General features: G+C 36.2%; 1 protein-coding gene across 1 annotated transcript in view; it reads left to right on the top strand.

The window, feature by feature from the left end:
* Positions 1-16,481, top strand: part of LOC101893628 (pancreatic lipase-related protein 2) — a 32,943-nt gene extending 16,462 nt beyond the window's left edge. Inside the window, exons 2-4 of the mRNA XM_020034913.2 lie at positions 12,231-12,938; positions 12,999-13,167; positions 15,558-16,481. Coding sequence (XP_019890472.1) covers positions 12,231-12,938; positions 12,999-13,167; positions 15,558-15,690 — 1,010 coding nt within the window. The 3' untranslated portion in view covers positions 15,691-16,481. The remainder of the gene's footprint in view (positions 1-12,230; positions 12,939-12,998; positions 13,168-15,557) is intronic.
* The last annotated feature ends 3,603 nt before the right edge of the window (positions 16,482-20,084 follow it).

A 20,084-nucleotide genomic window follows, 5' to 3' on the forward strand; every position in this document is an offset into this window, starting at 1 on the left:
ATGCTAGACTTCTGCCCTCTCCTAAACTCTAGCTTCTTACTAAATTCCGAGTCGACCTCTAGATAAACTATAAAATCAGGAATTTTTTCCATTTTTGATCCATTTCAACCCCTAAATATTTTACAATCACCTCCATTCATGAGGGCCATAAATGCGAACTGTGTATATAACATCCTATCCTCAGGACAAATATTTCGAGGTGTTACAAAATTTTTGGTCCAATCAAACTTATAATACCCCAAACACATAGTGATGTAGGGAATAAAAATATTCTTTAAAAATCGTCAAAAATTGATAGGAATTTAAAAATTTTGTTGTTGCAAAATAGTCAGGCTTAATCCCATTATTGTTGTTTTTTTTTATAAAAACAACGTTTGTTTATTAATGGAGAAGGATGAAAAATTTAATAATATTAAAAAAAAATGAAAAAATACTTTTAATAGTATTTTTATTAGGCCTCACAAATAAAAATCCATTATTAAAAGGCTTGAAAGAAATGTATTAAAATATTAAAACTGGGAACTTTAAAAATATAAAAAAATAAAAAATATTAAAAAAAAATATTAAAAAATATTTAAAAAAATGACTTTTCATAGACCTTTAAAAATATTGTTAAAAAAAACATATTTTAAAAAATAAGTTTAAAAATCTATGGCTATCGCCGTGCATTACAAATATTTTTAAAAAATCAAAGACTATTCATTACCCCTCTAATTTTAAAAAATCCACTTCTTTTCATAAGCCTTTAAAAATCATTTTAAAAATTTTCTAACTATTTCCGTGTCTTAAAAATATTTTTAAACAAATTCTAGCATTAACTGGACTTTAAAAAAATGTTTTTAAAAAATCCAAAGCTTTTCTTAGGCCTTTGCCTAAGTCTAAGCATTGACTTCACTCCAAAAAATATTTTTAAAAAATTCTCGACTTTATCTTGGTCTTTAAAAATGTGTTTGAAAAATACACTACTTGTTATAGACCTTTAAAAAGAATTATATAAAAAAATCACAATTTTTGTAGTTTTAGTTTTTAATTAGGCTTGAAAACTATACACAATTCTTTATTAAAAGGCTAGAAATAATATTCATTAAGACTTGGATTTTTAGAAACAGGTTTTTAAAAAGCCCATCAGTAATCGTGAAATTTCAAAAAGTTATTTTGGTAACTTATAATAAAGTGGAGGAGTTTAAAAAATTTTTTTTTTGGAGGGCCTTAAAAATAGAGGATGCTTAAGGATTTTTACTAGACTCCCACAAGTATCCAAGGCATGGATTTTTTTTAAAGATTTTTTCTAGACTTCCATAAGTCTCGAAGGCATGGATTTGTTAAAGATATTTTCTACACTCCTCCCCAAGGTGTGGATTTTTTAAAAATTTTTAATAGGATCCCACAAGTCTCCAAGGCGTGGATTTTTTAAAAATATTTTCTAGACTCCTCCCCAAGGTGCGGATTTTTTAAAGATTTTTCTAGACTCCTACAAGTCTCCAAGGCGTGGATTTTTTAAAGATATTTTCTAGACTCTTACAAGTCCCCAAAGCGTGGATTTTTTAAAGATTTTTTTCTAGACTCTTACAAGTCCCCAAAGCGTGGATTTTTTAAAGATTTTTTTCTAGACTCTTACAAGTCCCCAAGGCGTGGATTTTTTAAAGATTTTTTTCTAGACTCCTTCAAGTCCCCAAGGCGTGGATTTTTTAAAGATTTTTTTTCTAGACTCTTAAAAGTCCCCAAGGCGTGGATTTTTTAAAGATTTTTTTTTCTAGACTCTTAAAAGTCCCCAAGGCGTGGATTTTTTTAAGATTTTTTTTCTAGACTCTTACAAGTCCCCAAGGCGTGAATTTTTTCTAGACTCTTACAAGTCCCCAAGGCGTGGATTTTTTCTAGACTCTTACAAGTCCCCAGGGCGTGAATTTTTTCTAGACTCCCACAAGTCTCCAAGGCGTGGATTTTTTCTAGACTCCTACAAGTCCCCAAGGCGTGAATTTTTTCTAGACTCCCACAAGTCTCCAAGGCGTGGATTTTTTCTAGACTCCTACAAGTCCCCAAGGCGTGAATTTTTTCTAGACTCCCACAAGTCTCCAAGGCGTGGATTTTTTCTAGACTCTCACAAGTCTCCAAGGCGTGGATTTTTTAAAGATTTTTTTTCTAGACTCTTACAAGTTCCCTAGGCGTGGATTTTTTAAAGATTTTTTTTCTAGACTCTTACAAGTTCCCTAGGCGTGGATTTTTTAAAGATTTTTTTTCTAGACTTTTACAAGTCCCCAAGGCGTGGATTTTTTAAGGATTTTTTCTTGGGGAGTACTCCAGGCCTAAGCTATCAATTTACATTTATAAAATGACCTTCATATATTTAATTTATTTCCCAATTGCTTTTAATTACATTCTATGTTTTGCAGTTCTGCATGCCATATCTTTTCAATTTTGTAATTAGACGCCATTAGAATTCGTCTTGTAGGCTGTGCCATGCTACTTCATACCATAACAGTTTTTCGGCCTTGGTTTGAGAATTTTTGAAAGTCCAAAAAAATATTTCCGTAATGTTATCGCTAATTTACGGCTGGTTTTCAATTCAAAATTGTTACGCTTGAAATGTTGCAATATCAATTACTTTTTGTTTATATTATTTGTTTTGTTCAATATTTCCACTACTTAAAGTAAACGAATGACTGTGTGAAAGAAGACTATGATAACCAAGAAGTAACAAGTACATCAAACCAATAACTTATATTATTTTTTTTTTTTTTGCATTAACAAACTAGGACAATTGTGTTAAACAACGTCCACATTCATATCGAGATCGTCATCAATGTTGCCATAATTAGAGAAATGGAATCACTGCCACCGTAAATGAATCCGACAACAACAACATAAACCGCAATACCATTTTGCAACCAAATGGAGAAAAAGTGTAACAGACCACCACCACCGTCACCACACCATAGCCAAATTGGATAACTAAAACCCCAATCTATGAAGCGGTGGGAGAGGGCTGGGCGATGGCCAGTTACTGCAACGAATCATCGAGAAATTGTTACCGCCTAACAGCAGCAGCGGTGTGTAAAATAAGGCCTTAACATTCCATTTGCAAAAATTGCCAATTTTTTCTTTCCTTTGCAAAATCTAAGCACAGTGTTTTGAATTCGGACACTTTTTGTTTTTGCTAATTAGTTATTCGAAAATTGTTTAATTACTTGTTAACGGTAGCATTTGTAGTTGAATGGCATGTCTTTGAAATTCTGAACAAATGTTAGACCATTAAAATTTGGGCATAACCCATTAAATGACCTCTACAGGGGGGAACACCAAATGAATTGATAATTTGTGTGGAGGCCAGGGATGGAAAGTCGTAATCGATAGTAATAAAAGAGTAAAGTGATTGACTGACTGACCGACATAATGATTTATAGGTGTCCAGACGAAACGGATGGAAGCTTAACTCTTGAAATTTTGGCTAAGGGTCACTATTGGTCCGAAAGTGTCAGTTTAGGCAGGGTTTTTGGAAATTCGTATTAGAACGGTTCGAAAAGTAATAAATATGATACCCTTTGCATTTGAAGAATCAGTAGTAGCTACAACTCTTAAATTTGGAATGAGAGTCACTAATGGAGATTGTGTTAATGATTCATAGACGCCCAGACGAAACGGCTGGAAACTAAAATCTTGAAATTTTGCCTAAGGGTCACTCTTGGTCCGAAGGTGTCAGATAGGCTGGGGTTTTTGAAATTCGTACTAGAACGGTACGAAAAGTAATAAATATGGTTCCCATTGTATCAGTATCAGTAGTAGCTACAACTCTTAAATTTGGAATGAGGGTCACTTATGGAGTCTAAATGGAGGGTGAGATGAAAAAACCTGCAACAAAGTCAAATGCCATAATTTTTACATTTTTTTAAAAAAAAATTATTGAACGAAAGCAAAAATGTTAGAAAAAGCATACAATTTTAGAATTTTTTTCGAATTCGTCACCTTTGCCACGAATTATGGCCTTCAAACGGCGAATGAAAGCGTCACACGCTGCCCGAATGTTGCTCTGCGGTATTTTGGCCCATTCCCGGCGAAGCTCTTGCTTGAGGTCATCGACCCTTTGGTATTTTTTAGTGCCAACCTTGTTTTCCAAAATACTGCAGACACAATAGTCCAACGAATTGGTATGTGGAGATTTTTGTGGCCATTGTGCGCTGGAAATGAAGCGAGGAACCTCATTTTGTAACCATTCTTGGGTGGCGCGTGCTGAGTGCGATGGTGCAGAGTTCTGTTGGAATGTCCAAGGTCTGTGGCCAAAATGTTTGCGCGTCCAAGGCTTTAATACACCCTCCAGAATATTTTTGCGATAATATTCGACATTTATTCTGATGCCACGGTTGATCAATACTAGCGGAGAGCGACCATCGGCTGTTATGGCGGCCCACACCATCATCATGGCCGGCGCTTGAGTTCTGGTGGCCAACCGAAGGTGCACATTTTGTGGCCACAGCTGACCTCTTTGGCACGTAAACACGATCATTTTGTTTGTTTACAAACTGCTGGATAACGAATGTTTTCTCATCGGAGACGGAGAAACCCAAATTCGGCAGTTCATCATTTTCGGCCAAGCAAAGCAACTCTTTAGCTCTTTTGAGTCTATTTTCTTCCTGTTGCGGTTTAAGTTCTTGCACTTTTTGGAATTTCAATGGCTTTACGCCGAGCTCATTTTTCAATATTTCCCGAATGGAATATTGCGATATGTTCAGCTCACGAGCCATTTTTTGGCCACTGCAACGCGGGTTTCGATCAAGTCGATTTTTCATTTTTCGTACCATTTCTGCTGATGTTGCGGTGTTCTTCCGTCCACTTCCTTGGCGTCGGAGTGCGACTATCGGCTGTTATGGCGGCCCACACCATCATCATGGCCGGCGCTTGAGTTCTGGTGGCCAACCGAAGGTACACATTCATTTTGTTTGCTTACAAACTGCTGGATAACGAATGTTTTCTCATCGGAGAAACCCAAATTAGGCAGTTCACCACTTTTGGCCAAGCGAAGCAACTCTTTAGCTCTTTTGAGTCTATTTTCTTTTTGTTGCGGTGTAAGTTCTTGCAAATTTTGGAATTTCAATGGCTTTACTCCGAGCTCATTTTTTAATAATTGCCGAATGGAACATTGCGATACGTTCAGCTTGCGAGCCATTTTTCGGCCACTGCAACGCGGGTTTCGATCAAGTCGCTCCTTTACTTTTCGCACCATTTCTGCTGATGTTGCTGTTTTCTTTCGACCACATCCTTGATGTCGGGCTACCAGGCTATCAGTATTACGATTTATTCACATTTAAATGCTGGAGTGCTCTAACGATAGCCTCTTGTGGTTTTCCAGCCAAATATGAAGAAATCACACTATCACGCTAGAATTTTCCAGAATAATTTTTTTTCTGAAAAATTCTCACCAAAATGCTTTTGTACGCTTGTAAACAATATAATGAGCTGTCAGTGGAATAATTTTAACAGCTGTCGGACCAGTGGCTTAGAAATGACAGCAGTCTCAAATTGGTTGCCGTTTTTTCATTTCATTCTGAAATTGTTCAAAAAGTACATAGTTGTACTAAATTGGGAATGGGGTGTTGGGGTAGAGCTAGAATCCCGAAATTTGACATTGAGATATGTGTTGGTATCTGGTGTTGAGATCTGATGGTGGTACGAATATTTCCTACCCTTCTAGTAGAGAATTTCTAACACAGCCTCATTTCGAACCTTCACCAACGTTAAACCTCCTTCAAAATGTCAAGCTTCAATCTTCAGGCATTTGGTTTGGGTGCTGATAAATCAGTCCAGTCAGTCGGCGAACTCTTTTATTAATTTACATTACTTTGGATCCTGAATATTCCTCAATTAATAAAACAACATCGAAATTCCGCCATAATTGATAAGGGTTTTGGGACTCCCCGTCATTACGAATTGCCAATTGTTTTACGAAGTTTGCATCTTAAGTCTTTTGTTTGGCCAATTACCCTCAATGGTAAAACTTCGTGTTAAAATATTTAATTGTCTGTACACCGCATGATTTATGTTTTCCGGATCGAAATAACCTTTTGCCCCGTTTTTCTAGGCGCCTCAACATTTAAGCATGTCATAACGATTCATATTCTATTAAAAGACATTAATTGAAAGCCAACCACAATTTGCGAAATGTTGCGCATGTGCAAAGCTCACAAAATGATCATTTGTCACATTAAATATTCGTCTCAGAAACGATGGTTATCGTCACCGATACTCTTAACATATTGACACTAAAAACCATTTCTACTTTTAAATCGCCGACTATAAATGGGCTTCTTTGAAAACAGATATTATTACGAAGAAGAAAACAACAACAAAAAAATCAAAAATCCAAATAAGAAGAAGAGAGTGCTACGGGTATCCCCATCCAGCTGGCGATACGAAAAAGACACATTTATTGTTGCAAAGCCCCACAGCCAGCCAGACTTGAACTTCCACGATTATCTAATCATGGGATTGTTAAGCGGATGAATGCTTCGAGAAATGTAACTTCCTATTTCTTTAGCGCTAGCACAGACCCGCTTAGCCATTTCATATACAACGAAAGTGGCGAACAAAACAAAACGGCTAAAATGCTGTAATACCACCACAGCAACAGGCAGCCAGACGTCATACAGCAAATGTATGAACAACGATGCCGTTGCAGAGAGAGAGAGAGAGAGAGAGGGGGAAAGAGAGAGTGCTTTGAAAACCCATAAAGGCAATCGCTTGATCAGCATTTTGTTTAGCAAAACGTGGTCATACCCCAAAATGCCGTAAATGTTGCACAAAGAAACGTGAGATGCATGGTGATGGGGGGAATTTCGTTTTCATATTGTTGTTGTTGTTGGTGTTGTAAAGAGAGAAATATAGGGAATATTAAATGACAAAAGCTAAAGCAACAATTTGAGTACAAAAATTATGAAGGTACTCGGATATGTTTTGAATATACCCAATGAAGACTTAGTTGGGTTGTAAACAGAACTTGGAAACTCATGAAAAGTTCCTTAGAGAATCTTCTTAAATTTCCACAATTTAAAAGGCTTGTCCAGGACTTCAAAATTTTAAATGTAATAAATATAAGCAAGTAAAAAAGCATTAAGTTCGGCAGGGTCGAACCTCTACCATTTGGAACAATATTTCGAAATTTTAAAGAAAAAAAAATGCGTGAAAAATTTTGTTTAAATCTAAAAAACACCGAATATATCCGTTATATTGGGGTCTATACGAAAACGTGGAAATGCTTAGGCAACTTTTTTCACAGGCTGTAGTACCTATTAAGAACTTCAAATACGACATTTCAAACAAATTCAGTGAATATTGTACCTAAAATCGTCAAAATACCGAATATTGGGAGATAGCGTTAGAATTTTATCTCTATCCCTTCACTCACATCCATATCTCAACCCTAGATACCAACAAAGACCTTAATATCAATTTTGGAATTCCACTTAGAACTTTTCGAATTGCACTTTCAAAACCACCTCTATATCTTAATTCCGGATACCAACAGAGACCTTAGTATCAAAATTGAGAATTCAACCTATATCCCTTTACCCAATATCAAAGTTAGTACCACTTAGTACCTTTATATATCTGAACCGATCTTCACCAAATTTGACATACTAGCTTCTAGACTCAATTCGGTCGTAAGTGCCAAATTCCATCCCATTTGGACAAATATTAGACGTTTGGTGCACAATAAAAGGTAAATCGGACGAAGTTATGTATGGGAGCTATATCCAAATCTGAACCGATCTCGATAAAGTTTAGCAAATGTATTTCTGAGCTGTATTTGAAATATTTCTCCAAATATTGTTTTTTCAGAGTGCATATTACGGCGGCGGTGGACAAAAATAACAAATCGAATGAAAAATATATGTGGGAGCTATAGCTATATCTCAACCGATTCCGATCAAATTTGGCATACATATTTTTAAGCCTAATTTGAGTGTATAAGCTAAGTTCCATACAATTCGGGCTGATATTTCACGTTTGGTGCACAATAAATGGCAAATCGGACGAAGATATATATGGGAGCTATATCTAAATTTTGACCGATTATCTCCAATTTCAATAGGGTTCGTCCTTGGGCCAAACAAATGATCTGTGCACAACTTCATCTGGATCGGGCAATAAATGCGACCTGTACTTTGTTTACAAAAATACATGGACAGACGGACGGACGGACATGCATAAATCGACTCAGAATGTGATTCTATGCAGATCATCAAAAGGAACTATGGGTCTATCTCGTTTCCTTTTTCCTGTTACAAACAAATGAACAAAGACATAATACCCTGACCACCTTGTGGTGTAGTGTATAAATAGACTCAAAAGAGCTAAAGAGTTGCTTCGCTTGGCCGAAAGTGGTGAAGTGCCAACTGCCGAATTTGGTTTTCTCCGATGACAAAACATTCGTTATCCAGCAGTTTAAAAATAAACAAAATGATCGTGTTTACTTGCCAAAGAGGTCAGCTGAAAATGTGCACCTTCGGTTGGCCACGGTGATGGTGTGGGCCTCCATAACAGCCGATGGTCGCTCTCCGCTCGTATTAATTAACAGTGGCATCAGAATAAATGTCGAATATTATCCCGAAAATATTCTGGATGGTGGACTATTGTGTCTGGAGTATTTTGGAAAGCAAGGTTGGCACTAAAAAATACGAAAGTGTCGATCACCTCAAGCAAGTTCAAAAATACTGCAGAGCAACATTCGGGCAGCGTGTGACCGTCTGAAAGCCATAATTCGTGCCAAAGGTGACCAAATCTAAACTTATTCTAAAATTCGATGCCATTTCCGACATTTTTTGCTTTCAATAAAATTAAAAAGAAAAAATGTAAAAATTATGGCGTTTGACTTTGTTGCAGTTTTTTTTATCTCACCCTGTACATTATCTTTTTTATCTCACCCTGTATATTATCACCAGTATACGCAGCAAGGTTTTAGCTTCAGTCGTTTCATCGGGACGTAGATTCTCAGTCAGTTATTTAACTACTCTTTTATATATGATGTATGCCTTCTGTAGGTCTTCTATAAGACCCTCTTAGAATTTTTTTATGAGATACCCAAATTGTGCAGCTTCTGATTTTTTTCTATCATTCAGGTGTTTTATAGATAGAAGACTTTTGCCATGTCTCCAAAAAAGAAGACCTTCTTCAGTTCTTCTTTTGATCGGAGACCTTATTAAGGATTTCCTTAGTTTGAAGATCTTCTACACGTAGAAGATCTCATTCATATACATACTTATTTATGTAATATTATGTTGTTTATTTCCCTCCATTGCAACATAACTGCAAAAGGCCAATTTGCCTATATTTCATTTCAACTTGTTAATGTTATGCAATACTTTTGTCCGGTCAAACTTGTTGCAAGGAAATAACACTTAAAACTATTTTTCATGTGTCACTGCTTATCAAACATAAATAAATTTTCCGTATATGGAAAATGTTCGAAAAAAAAACAAAGCAACAGAGGTGTGGTAGCCACTGACAAATGGAGGGGTCACAATAAACCTCAAAAGGAGCAGGAAAAAATCCTAATTTTATTATCCTTAAAATATTTTCTTCAACATTTTTTTCCAATAGAAATTCTCCGAGAAAATTGTCTTTACTAGGGAAAAAATGGCAATGTTATTTAGCAAATGTGAAAATATGTTAAAACTTTTTTATTCTCCTCTCAAACCTACCCCACTGCTTGGCATGTTCATCTTGACAAACATGCAACAGCACATTGGCATGATTCAAACTTCACATATTTTTTTCTTGGTTGCAATTTAAACTTGTAAATTTGGGACTTTCTGGAAACCTCAAAACGCCATCGCCATCCTCTTTTTGTTTGGAAGCCACGCAGGCGGTTTTAGTTTTCGTTTTTTGGGGCCAATACGTCATGAGCTGGTTTCTGTGGATGTTTATGTTATTGTTTAGTGGCCGTGTTGCTTGTTGGCGACTTGCTTTTGTTTTTTTATTGGGTTTTTGCATTTTCAGAAGACTATCGTTCGCAAAGAGGAAAGAAAGGCTTAACTGAAAGTAAAAGTACCGGAAGTTTTTTCTCTCTTAATTTTAGTATTATGTTTTGCTTTTGTGCAAAAGCCAAGCCAAGCCACAATTTGTAGCCAGGAGACAAACAATACAACAAGTTGTGACGCCATTGGGACCGAATTGTTGCTTCATAATATATTTTGTTGTTGTAAAGGTATTTTTCCCATTTTTTTATAAATATTTACAATTTAGTGGAAGCAAAACAATAAACAATCCAAGTGGCGCCACATAATTGCACGTACATACAGACATACATATTTATAGCGGGGTTTATTTTATAATTTTTATATCCTCTTGTTTTAAAATGCATGCATGTGTGTCGAAGTGGTTTAATAAACTATCGATGGTATTTATTTTTTCGCATGGAGTGAGTCATGGCATTCCATTTCCAGGTGGGTATATGGGTTATGTGAACAATGGAACGAAACGGAACCAACGAACGATGAATATAAATATAAGTGATAATATTTGTCATTTTCCTTTCCTATGGACATTTTTCCTGAGAATTTTTTTTCTAACGAAAAAAGTCCCCTCAGTTCCTGAGGAAATTTTTTTAACGAAAAAAGTCTCCTCAGTTCCTGAGGAAATTTTTTTCTAACGAAAAAAGTCTCCTCAGTTCCTGAGGAAATTTTTTTCTAACGAAAAAAGTCTCCTCAGTTCCTGAGGAAATTTTTTTCTAACGAAAAAAGTCTCCTCAGTTCCTGAGGAAATTTTTTTCTAACGAAAAAAGTCTCCTCAGTTCCTGAGGAAATTTTTTTCTAACGAAAAAAGTCTCCTCAGTTCCTGAGGAAATTTTTTTCTAACGAAAAAAGTCTCCTCAGTTCCTGAGGAAATTTTTTTCTAACGAAAAAAGTCTCCTCAGTTCCTGAGGAAATTTTTTTCTAACGAAAAAAGTCTCCTCAGTTCCTGAGGAAATTTTTTTCTAACGAAAAAAGTCTCCTCAGTTCCTGAGGAAATTTTTTTCTAACGAAAAAAGTCTCCTCAGTTCCTGAGGAAATTTTTTTCTAACGAAAAAAGTCTCCTCAGTTCCTGAGGAAATTTTTTTCTAACGAAAAAAGTCTCCTCAGTTCCTGAGGAAATTTTTTTCTAACGAAAAAAGTCTCCTCAGTTCCTGAGGAAATTTTTTTCTAACGAAAAAAGTCTCCTCAGTTCCTGAGGAAATTTTTTTCTAACGAAAAAAGTCTCCTCAGTTCCTGAGGAAATTTTTTTCTAACGAAAAAAGTCTCCTCAGTTCCTGAGGAAATTTTTTTCTAACGAAAAAAGTCTCCTCAGTTCCTGAGGAAATTTTTTTCTAACGAAAAAAGTCTCCTCAGTTCCTGAGGAAATTTTTTTCTAACGAAAAAAGTCTCCTCAGTTCCTGAGGAAATTTTTTTCTAACGAAAAAAGTCTCCTCAGTTCCTGAGGAAATTTTTTTCTAACGAAAAAAGTCTCCTCAGTTCCTGAGGAAATTTTTTTCTAACGAAAAAAGTCTCCTCAGTTCCTGAGGAAATTTTTTTCTAACGAAAAAAGTCTCCTCAGTTCCTGAGGAAATTTTTGCTAACGAAAAAAGTCTCCTCAGTTCCTGAGGAAATTTTTGCTAACGAAAAAAGTCTCCTCAGTTCCTGAGGAAATTTTTTCTAACGAAAAAAGTCTCCTCAGTTCCTGAGGAAATTTTTTCTAACGAAAAAAGTCTCCTCAGTTCCTGAGGAAATTTTTTCTAACGAAAAAAGTCTCCTCAGTTCCTGAGGAAATTTTTTCTAACGAAAAAAGTCTCCTCAGTTCCTGATGAAATTTTTTTGCTAACGAAAAAAGTCTCCTCAGTTCCTGAGGAAATTTTTTTGCTAACGAAAAAAGTCTCCTCAGTTCCTGAGGAAATTTTTTTGCTAACGAAAAAAGTCTCCTCAGTTCCTGAGGAAATTTTTTTGCTAACGAAAAAAGTCTCCTCAGTTCCTGAGGAAATTTTTTTGCTAACGAAAAAAGTCTCCTCAGTTCCTGAGGAAATTTTTTTGCTAACGAAAAAAGTCTCCTCAGTTCCTGAGGAAATTTTTTTCTAACGAAAAAAGTCTCCTCAGTTCCTGAGGAAATTTTTTTTCTATTTCAGTTTCTGTGGAAATATTTTTTCTAAGTCTATTTAGTTCCTGAGATTTTTTTTTATAGAATATTGCCTACCAACCTAACTATAATATCCTTTCATTTTCTTGTACTTACAGCTGCCCAAGATCGTAACCAAACCCAAGTCTACGTCACCGAATCGTGTCTGGAGAAACCCTTTCGATGTCCCCATCCCAAAATCCAATTCTATTTGTACACACGAAGGACCCAAGAAGAGCCGGAGTTCATAGATGTACTCGATGACAATGCCCTCTATTATACACACTTCAATCCCCGCCATCCCACGAAGATTGTAATCCATGGCTTTGGAGGTGGTCGTAATCTGAGTCCAAGTCCGGATATACGAAAAGCCTATTTCACAATTGGTGAATACAACATTATTATTGTCGATTATGGTTCGGCGGTGAAGGAGCCATGCCTCAGTCAAATGGAATGGGCACCAAGATTTGGTGGCCTCTGTATATCACAGCTGGTGAAATATCTGCTGAGACATCCGCGGGGAGTGCGTCCCGATGATATACATTTTATTGGCTATAGTGTGGGTGCCCATATTGCTGGTTTGGTGGCCAATTACCTCCGACCGGAAGAGGGAAAAATAGGACGCATTACGGCATTGGATCCAACAATTTTCTTCTATGCCGGAACAAATAATTCCAAGGATTTAGATCCCAGTGATGCCCATTTCGTTGATGTGCTACACACGGGCGCAGGAATTTTGGGTCAGTGGCATAGCAGTGGTCATGCGGATTTCTATGTCAATGGTGGCACCCGTCAACCAGCTTGTGTGGGATCACCGACCATTTTTCGTAAGTTAATGGTTGCGATTGGAGTGGAATATTGAATTAATTTTGGTAATTTCTTTTCAGAAACACTGGCCTGCGACCACACCAAGGTCACGCCCTACTTCATTGAGTCAATAACAACAACCAAGGGCTTTTATGCTGGACCATGTCCCAATCTATTTACCTATCTAATAGGTTGGTGTGAACCCAAGGATTCGGAATATGTGCTGATGGGGGAGCATGTTTCGCATAAGTAAGTTATTGTTCGGATGTCAAAGCCTAAAGTCAGGGATGGGAAGTCGGAGTGCAATAAAAGGGCTTAAGAGTTTCTATGAAGATATAGAAGACGTGCAGACGGTCTTCTGTCCTTGGAAGACCTGCAAAAGACCTTCCGCCCTTGGATGATCTGTGGAAAGTCTTCTATCGATAGAAGGTATTGTATTCATAGAAAACCTGTAGGTTTTCTGTCCTTGGAAGGACTGTAGAAGGTCATGTGTCCTGACCTGTTGGAGGTCTTCTATCCATCGAAGACCTGTTGGACGTCTCCTATCCCTAGAAGACTTATTGGAGGTCTTCTATCCGTCGGAGACCTGTAGGACGTCTTCTATCCCTAGAAAACTTATTGGAGGTCTTCTGTCCTTGAAAGATTTACAAAAGGTCTTCTGCCCTTTTAAGGCCTGTAGAAGTTCTTGTGTCCTTAGAGACTAGTGGATGGTCTTCTGTCCTTGGAAGATCTTCGATCCCAAGAAGAGTTGTAGACGGTCCTTTGACCTGTAAAAGATCTTCTATCCCTAGAGGGTCTTCTGTCCCTAGAAGACCAGTGGATATTGTTCTGGGCTTAGAAGACCAGTAGAAGGATTTCTATCCCTTGAAGACCTAAGGAAATTCTTATGTCCTTGTAAGATCTGTACAAAGTCCTAGAAGCCCTGTGGATATTGTTCTGTCCTTGGAAAACCTGTAGAAGGTCTTCTATCCAGATAAGACTTGTAAAAGGTCTTCTGTCCTTGTAAGACCCGTATAAAGTTTTCTATCCCTAGAAGACCTGTAGAAGGTCTTATGTCCTTCGAAGACTTGCAGAAGGTCTTCTGCGAAGGGACTTGTATCCTTAGGGACTTGTAGAAATTCTTAGATCTTTGGAAAATTTGTAGATGGTTTTCTGTCCTTGAAAGATCTGTAGAAGACGACCGGTAGAAGGTCTTCTATCTCTAGAAGACCGGTATAAGGTCTTCTATCCCTAGACGACCGGTAGACGGTCTCCTATCCCTAGAAGACCTGTGGAAGTTCATAAATTCTTGGAAGACCTGTTGAAGGTCTTTTATCCCTAGAACACTTGTAGGAGGTCTTCTGTCCTTGGAAGACTTGCAAAAGGCCTTCTATCCCTAGAAGACCTGTGGAAGTTCATAAATCCTTGGAAGACCTGTTGAAGGTCTTCTACTCCTTGAAGACTTGTATAAGGTCTTCTATACTTTGAAGACCTGTAGAAGTACTTCTATCTCTAGAAGACTTGTAGAAGGTCTCCTGTCCTTGGAAGGCCTGTGGGAGGTCTTGTGTCCCTGATGGAAGACCAGTGGAATGTCTTCTATCCCTAGATAACCGGTTCAAGTACTCATGTCATTCGAAGATCTGAAGAAGGTATTCTGCCGTTTGAAGTATTGTGGAATTTATTATGTCCTTGGAATACCTGTGGAAGGTCTTCTATCCGTACAAGACTTGTAAAAGGTCTCCTTTCCTTAGGGACCTGCAAAAATTCTTTGATCTTTGGAAGACTTTTAGAAGGTTTTCTGTCCTTGTAAGAACTGTAGAAGGTCTTCTATCCATAAAAGATTTGTAGAAGGTCTTCTATTCCAAGAAGACCAGTGGAAGTTCTTATATCCTTGGAAAACCTGTGGAAGGTCTTCTATCTCTAGACAATTTGTAGAAGGTCTTCCGTCCTTGTAAGACTTGTAGAAAGTCTTCAACCTCTAGAAGACCTGTCGAAGTTCTTATGTCTTTGGAAAGCCTTTGGAGGGTCTTTTATCTCTAGAAGACTTGTAGAATGTTTTATATCTGTAGAAGACCTGTAGAAGGTCTTCTATCCCTAAAAGAACTGTAGAAGTTCTTATGTAAAGTTGCATGTAAAGCATGTAAAGTTCTTCTGTCTTTGGAACGCTCAAAAGACTTGTAGAAAGTCTCCTGTCCTTGGAAGGTATGTAGAAGATCTTCTATCCCTAGAAAAAGTTCGTATGTCCTTGGAAGACCTGTAGAAGTTGTACTGTCTTAAGAAAATCAGTAGAAGGTCTTCTGTTCTTGGAAAACCTGTAGAAGGTTTTCTGTCCTTGGAAGACCTATGGAAAGCCTTCTGCCTTAGGAAGACTTATAGAAGCTATTCTGCCATTAGAATACCTGAAAAGGGTCCTCTACCTTTAAAACACTTTTATGAGATATTTTACCAATAGAAGACCCGTGAAAGGTCTAGCACCTATAGAACTTGTAGAAGGTCTACTATCCATAGAAGAAAGTCTTCCAGCAACAGAAGACAGGGAGAAAGTCATTCACCCAGATACCATACAAACTGACCGATATTCCCACCCTGCAAAATGTATAATTAGATAATGAATTTAATAATTAATTAATAAATTTTTGTTGTCTGTCTTTTTTCTACAGAGCTCGCGGTACCTACTACGTCACGACAAATGCCAAACCTCCATTTGCCCGCGGCTTTCCCGGCAAGGGAAGATCAGCAGCAACCGGCGAATATTTGGGAGTACGAAGACGACGCCATGTCCCTAAATTTTAGGAAAAAAAATATATTCTTTTATTTTAGTAAAAATTCGTTGTGATTTTAATTTTAGAATTCTTCATCTCCCCTCGTCGTCCCTTCTGTTGTATTATTATTTTATTTGTGATTGTAATTTCATACGCCATTTGTTTTTATTGCAATTTTGTTATTACAGAATGCAGTTTTGTAAAATGTATTTATTTTCCACCATTGATTTTCGATTAAGTGCGGCTAATTGTTAAGTTTAAATAATAAATAATTTTAATCGCGAAAAAAGGGTCCACACACATTGTTATAAGCATCGAAGTTAAGATTCTCTAATGGGGGTGAATAGGGGAAAAAGTTATGGGAAATTTGCACAGAAATTAAAAAGGCTGAGGCCATATTAGACGAACTGTTTCAAAATATAAAAATACGAGTCTTATGGCCTAAATATGACATAGAAATCTCACGAGATAAATCGTTTGACATTTGTGCGAATTTCAGGAAAGCGAACATAATGTACTTATATAAAAGAAAACAAAAATAAAATGTCCTTCCCTTATGATCCCATTAGATAATCTTAAGCCATTTAATATTAATAATTATATCCCTAAAATAATAAATTATATAAATATTTAACATTACATTTTTTTTATTATAATTATTTTAGCGGACCCTTTTCAGTAGATTTTTTAATTGAATCATTATTTTTGTTGGGATCTTGTTTGTGTGTTTAAATATTGTTACATTCGTTTGCCGAACAAATTGATTGATTTTATTTTTGTAAAATAAATAAAAATCTAAATAAAGAATATTATCGATTTCTAATCATTAGACAGTAATACCATATGTGTTTTATTTGAAGACAGAAAGCGAAAATAACCATCCGATAACTTAAATTTTTAACTTCAGGTATTGGAGGAAGCTCTTTAAATTGCAGGTTTTTACGCCATTATTTTCAAAACTATATCCGGCCAATCCTCTACAACCAAAGCTCTAGTGCTCAAATTCGAGCAGTAGTACTCTTGCGAACAAAAACAATTTAAAAAACAGATAAGTTCGGCCGCGCAGCACTTTTAATATTCTCCACCATTTGGAAGAAACTTAAAAAATAAAAAAAAAATCCGTCGAAAAATGCCGTCTAAATGAAAATCACGTTTTATGGAGACTATGCGAAGACAGGGATTTGAAACACTATGGGTCTGTAATGTCTCTTAAAACCATCAAAATACCGAATATTGGGATATACCGTTATATGGGGGCTATACAAAAACGTGGTATGTATTTTTTTGTCACGGCCTGTAGTACCCATTAAGATCTTCAAATACCAAATTTGAAATAATTGCGGTAAATAATGTCTCTAAAATCATAAAAATTCCCAATATCGGGAGGTACCGTTGTATGGAGGCTATACGAAAAGGTGAACCGACATGGCCCATTTACGAACTTAACTTGCCTATTACCAAGAATTTCGAGCAGTAAGTTCGGAACAAATTTGGAAATTTTCAAAAAATAAAATCCTTAAAAAAATCTTAAAATTTTAAAAATACCGAATATAGCCGTTATACCATAACGTGGACCTGCACAGACAATTTTCTATCTAAGGCTGTATTATCCATTACGAACTTCAAATACCAAATTTGAAACAATTCTTGTGCAAAATACGGAATAATGGGATCTTCCGTTATATGGGGGCTATACGAAAACGTGGTCCTGCATATGTGTTTTTTTTTTTGTCATAGCCTGTAGTACCCGTTAAGATCTTCAAATACGAAATTTTAAGTAATTGCGGTAAATAATGTCGCTAAAATCATAAAAATTCCGATTATTCGGAAGTATCGTTATATAGGGCAATATATATAGCAAAATACACATGTGTGCAATACCTTCGAAAGATAGCGTGATTACAGCAGACAGACAGACATCGCTAAATCAACTGCAAATTTCGAGGAGTTAACAAGTAAAAAAGCAGCTAAGTTCGGTCGGGCCGAACTTTTAATACCCTCCACCATTACAAAATAATTTCAAATTTTCAAAAAGAAAAATCCGAAAACTGCCACTTAAATGAAATCCGTTATATGGGGACTATGCAAAGACATGGACCGGCATTCGAAATTTGTTGTCATGGACTGAAGTACCCGTTACGAACCTTAAATACGAAATTTGTTACAATTACGGTGAATAATGTCGCAAAAATTATGACAACACGGAGTATCGGGAAGGGCTATACGAAGACGTGGACTTGGATACAAAAATTTTTGTCATAGGCTATTACCAACTTCAAATACGAAATAATTCCGCTAAAAAATGTCACAAAAATTATCAAAATACCGAATATCAGGAGGTGCCGTTATATGGGCGCTATACTAAAACGTGGAACTATTTAGACAATTCTCTTCTAGGCAGTAAAGTACTCAGAAGGAACCCCTTGGATGAATTTTAAGACAATTCCATTAAAAAATTGGCTGAAATCATCAAAATACCAAATATCGGGATGTGAAGTTATATGGGGACTATACGATATCGTGAACCTGTATAGACAATTTTCTTTCAGGGGGTTAAGTACTCAGAAGCAACCCCTTGTGTAGATTTTAGGACAATTCCATTAAAAAATTTGGATGAAATCATCAAAATACCGAATAAATGGGGGTAGAGTTATATGGGGGCAATACGATATCGTGGACCCATATAGTCCATCTTTGAACTTGACAAAAGACAGATTTGTGCAAAATTCGAAAAAATCTGAACTTATTCTAAAATTTGATGCTATTTCCGATATTTTTATACCCTATACCACAAGGTGGTCAAGTCTTTGTGCATTTGTTCGTAACAGGCAAAAGGAAACGACATAGACTCATAGTTCCTTTTGATGATCTGCATAGAATCAAATTCTGAATTATGCATGTCCGTCCCTCTGTCTGTCCATGTACTTTTTGTAAACAAAGTACAGGTCGCATTTATTGCCAGATTGAGATGAAATTTTGAACAAATAATTTGTTTAATCCAAAGACGAACCCTATTGAAATTGGAGATGATCGGTCAAAATTTAAGTATAGCTCCCATATATATTTTCGTCCAATTTGCCTTATATTGTTCACAGAAATTGTAATTTCAGAACAAATAGTATGTAATTTTGCACGAATCAGATTGGACCTGAAAATAAGTATGCCAAATATAATCGAAATCGGTTCAGATATAGATATAGCTCTCATATATATTGTTCATACGATTTGTTTTTTTTTTGTCCTCTGCAGCCGTAATATGTAATCTGTAACAACGTTATTTGGGGAAATATATAAAATATAACTATATGTGTATATGTCTCCATATATATCTTCGTCCCATTTACAATTTATTGTGAACCAAACGTGTAATATTAGACCAAATGGAATGGAATTTTGCACTTACGATCAAATTGTGTCTGGAAACCAGTATGTCAAATTTGGTGGAAATCGGTTCAGATATAGCTATAGCTCCCATACATATTGTTCATCCGATTTGTTGAATTTACCCAGCATAGCCGTAATATGGACTCCGTAGTAACGGTATTTGGGGAAATATATCAAATACAGCTCAGAAATACCTTTGCCAATTTTTATCGAGCTAGGTTCAGATTTAGATATAGCTCTCATATATATCTATCCGATTTCAAGTTTATTGTACACCAAATGAATAATGCAAGCACGAATTGAAAAAATCGCAATGCCTCGACAAATCTAGTAGATATCGATTCAGAGGGGGAATATCTCCTCACATATATTAGTTCCTTTGGACTTTTAATTATTGCTATGATTTAATTATTGGTATGATTTAATTCTCACAAATTCCCCATAAAACTTTTATTTGTTATGTGCAGCTCTACTTAATATGCAAAGTGGTGAAGGGTATCATAAAGTCGGCCCCGCCTGACTTTAAGACTTTCTTTACTGGTTTGTTTTCAATCAATAAAATTTAAAAAAAAAAACAGTAAAGAAAGTCTTAAAGTCGGGCGGGGCCGACTTTATGATACCCTACACCACTTTGCAAATTTAGTAGAGCTGCGCATAACAATTAAAAGTTTTTATGGGAGAATTCAATCATACACGCTATGATTATAATTATAATTTAAAGTTCAAAGGATTAAATATGCCGAAGCATTTGTATCTTTTAAATTCGGAATTGTATTGCCCATTTGGTGAACAATTAATTTGAAATCGGATAAAAATATATATGGGAGCTATATCCAAATCGCAACCGATCTTGATAAAATTTGGCAAAGATATTTCTGAGCTGTATTTGATATATTTCCCTGAATATCGTTGTCGCGGAGTGCATATTACGGCTGCGGAGGACAAAAATAACAAATCGGATGAACAATATATATGGGAGCTATAGCAATATCTCAACCGATCTTCACCAAATTTGACATACTATCTTCTAGACTCTATTCG

This window comes from Musca domestica, unplaced genomic scaffold (assembly GCF_030504385.1).
Source record: "Musca domestica strain aabys unplaced genomic scaffold, Musca_domestica.polishedcontigs.V.1.1 26, whole genome shotgun sequence".
NCBI lineage: Eukaryota > Metazoa > Arthropoda > Insecta > Diptera > Muscidae > Musca > Musca domestica.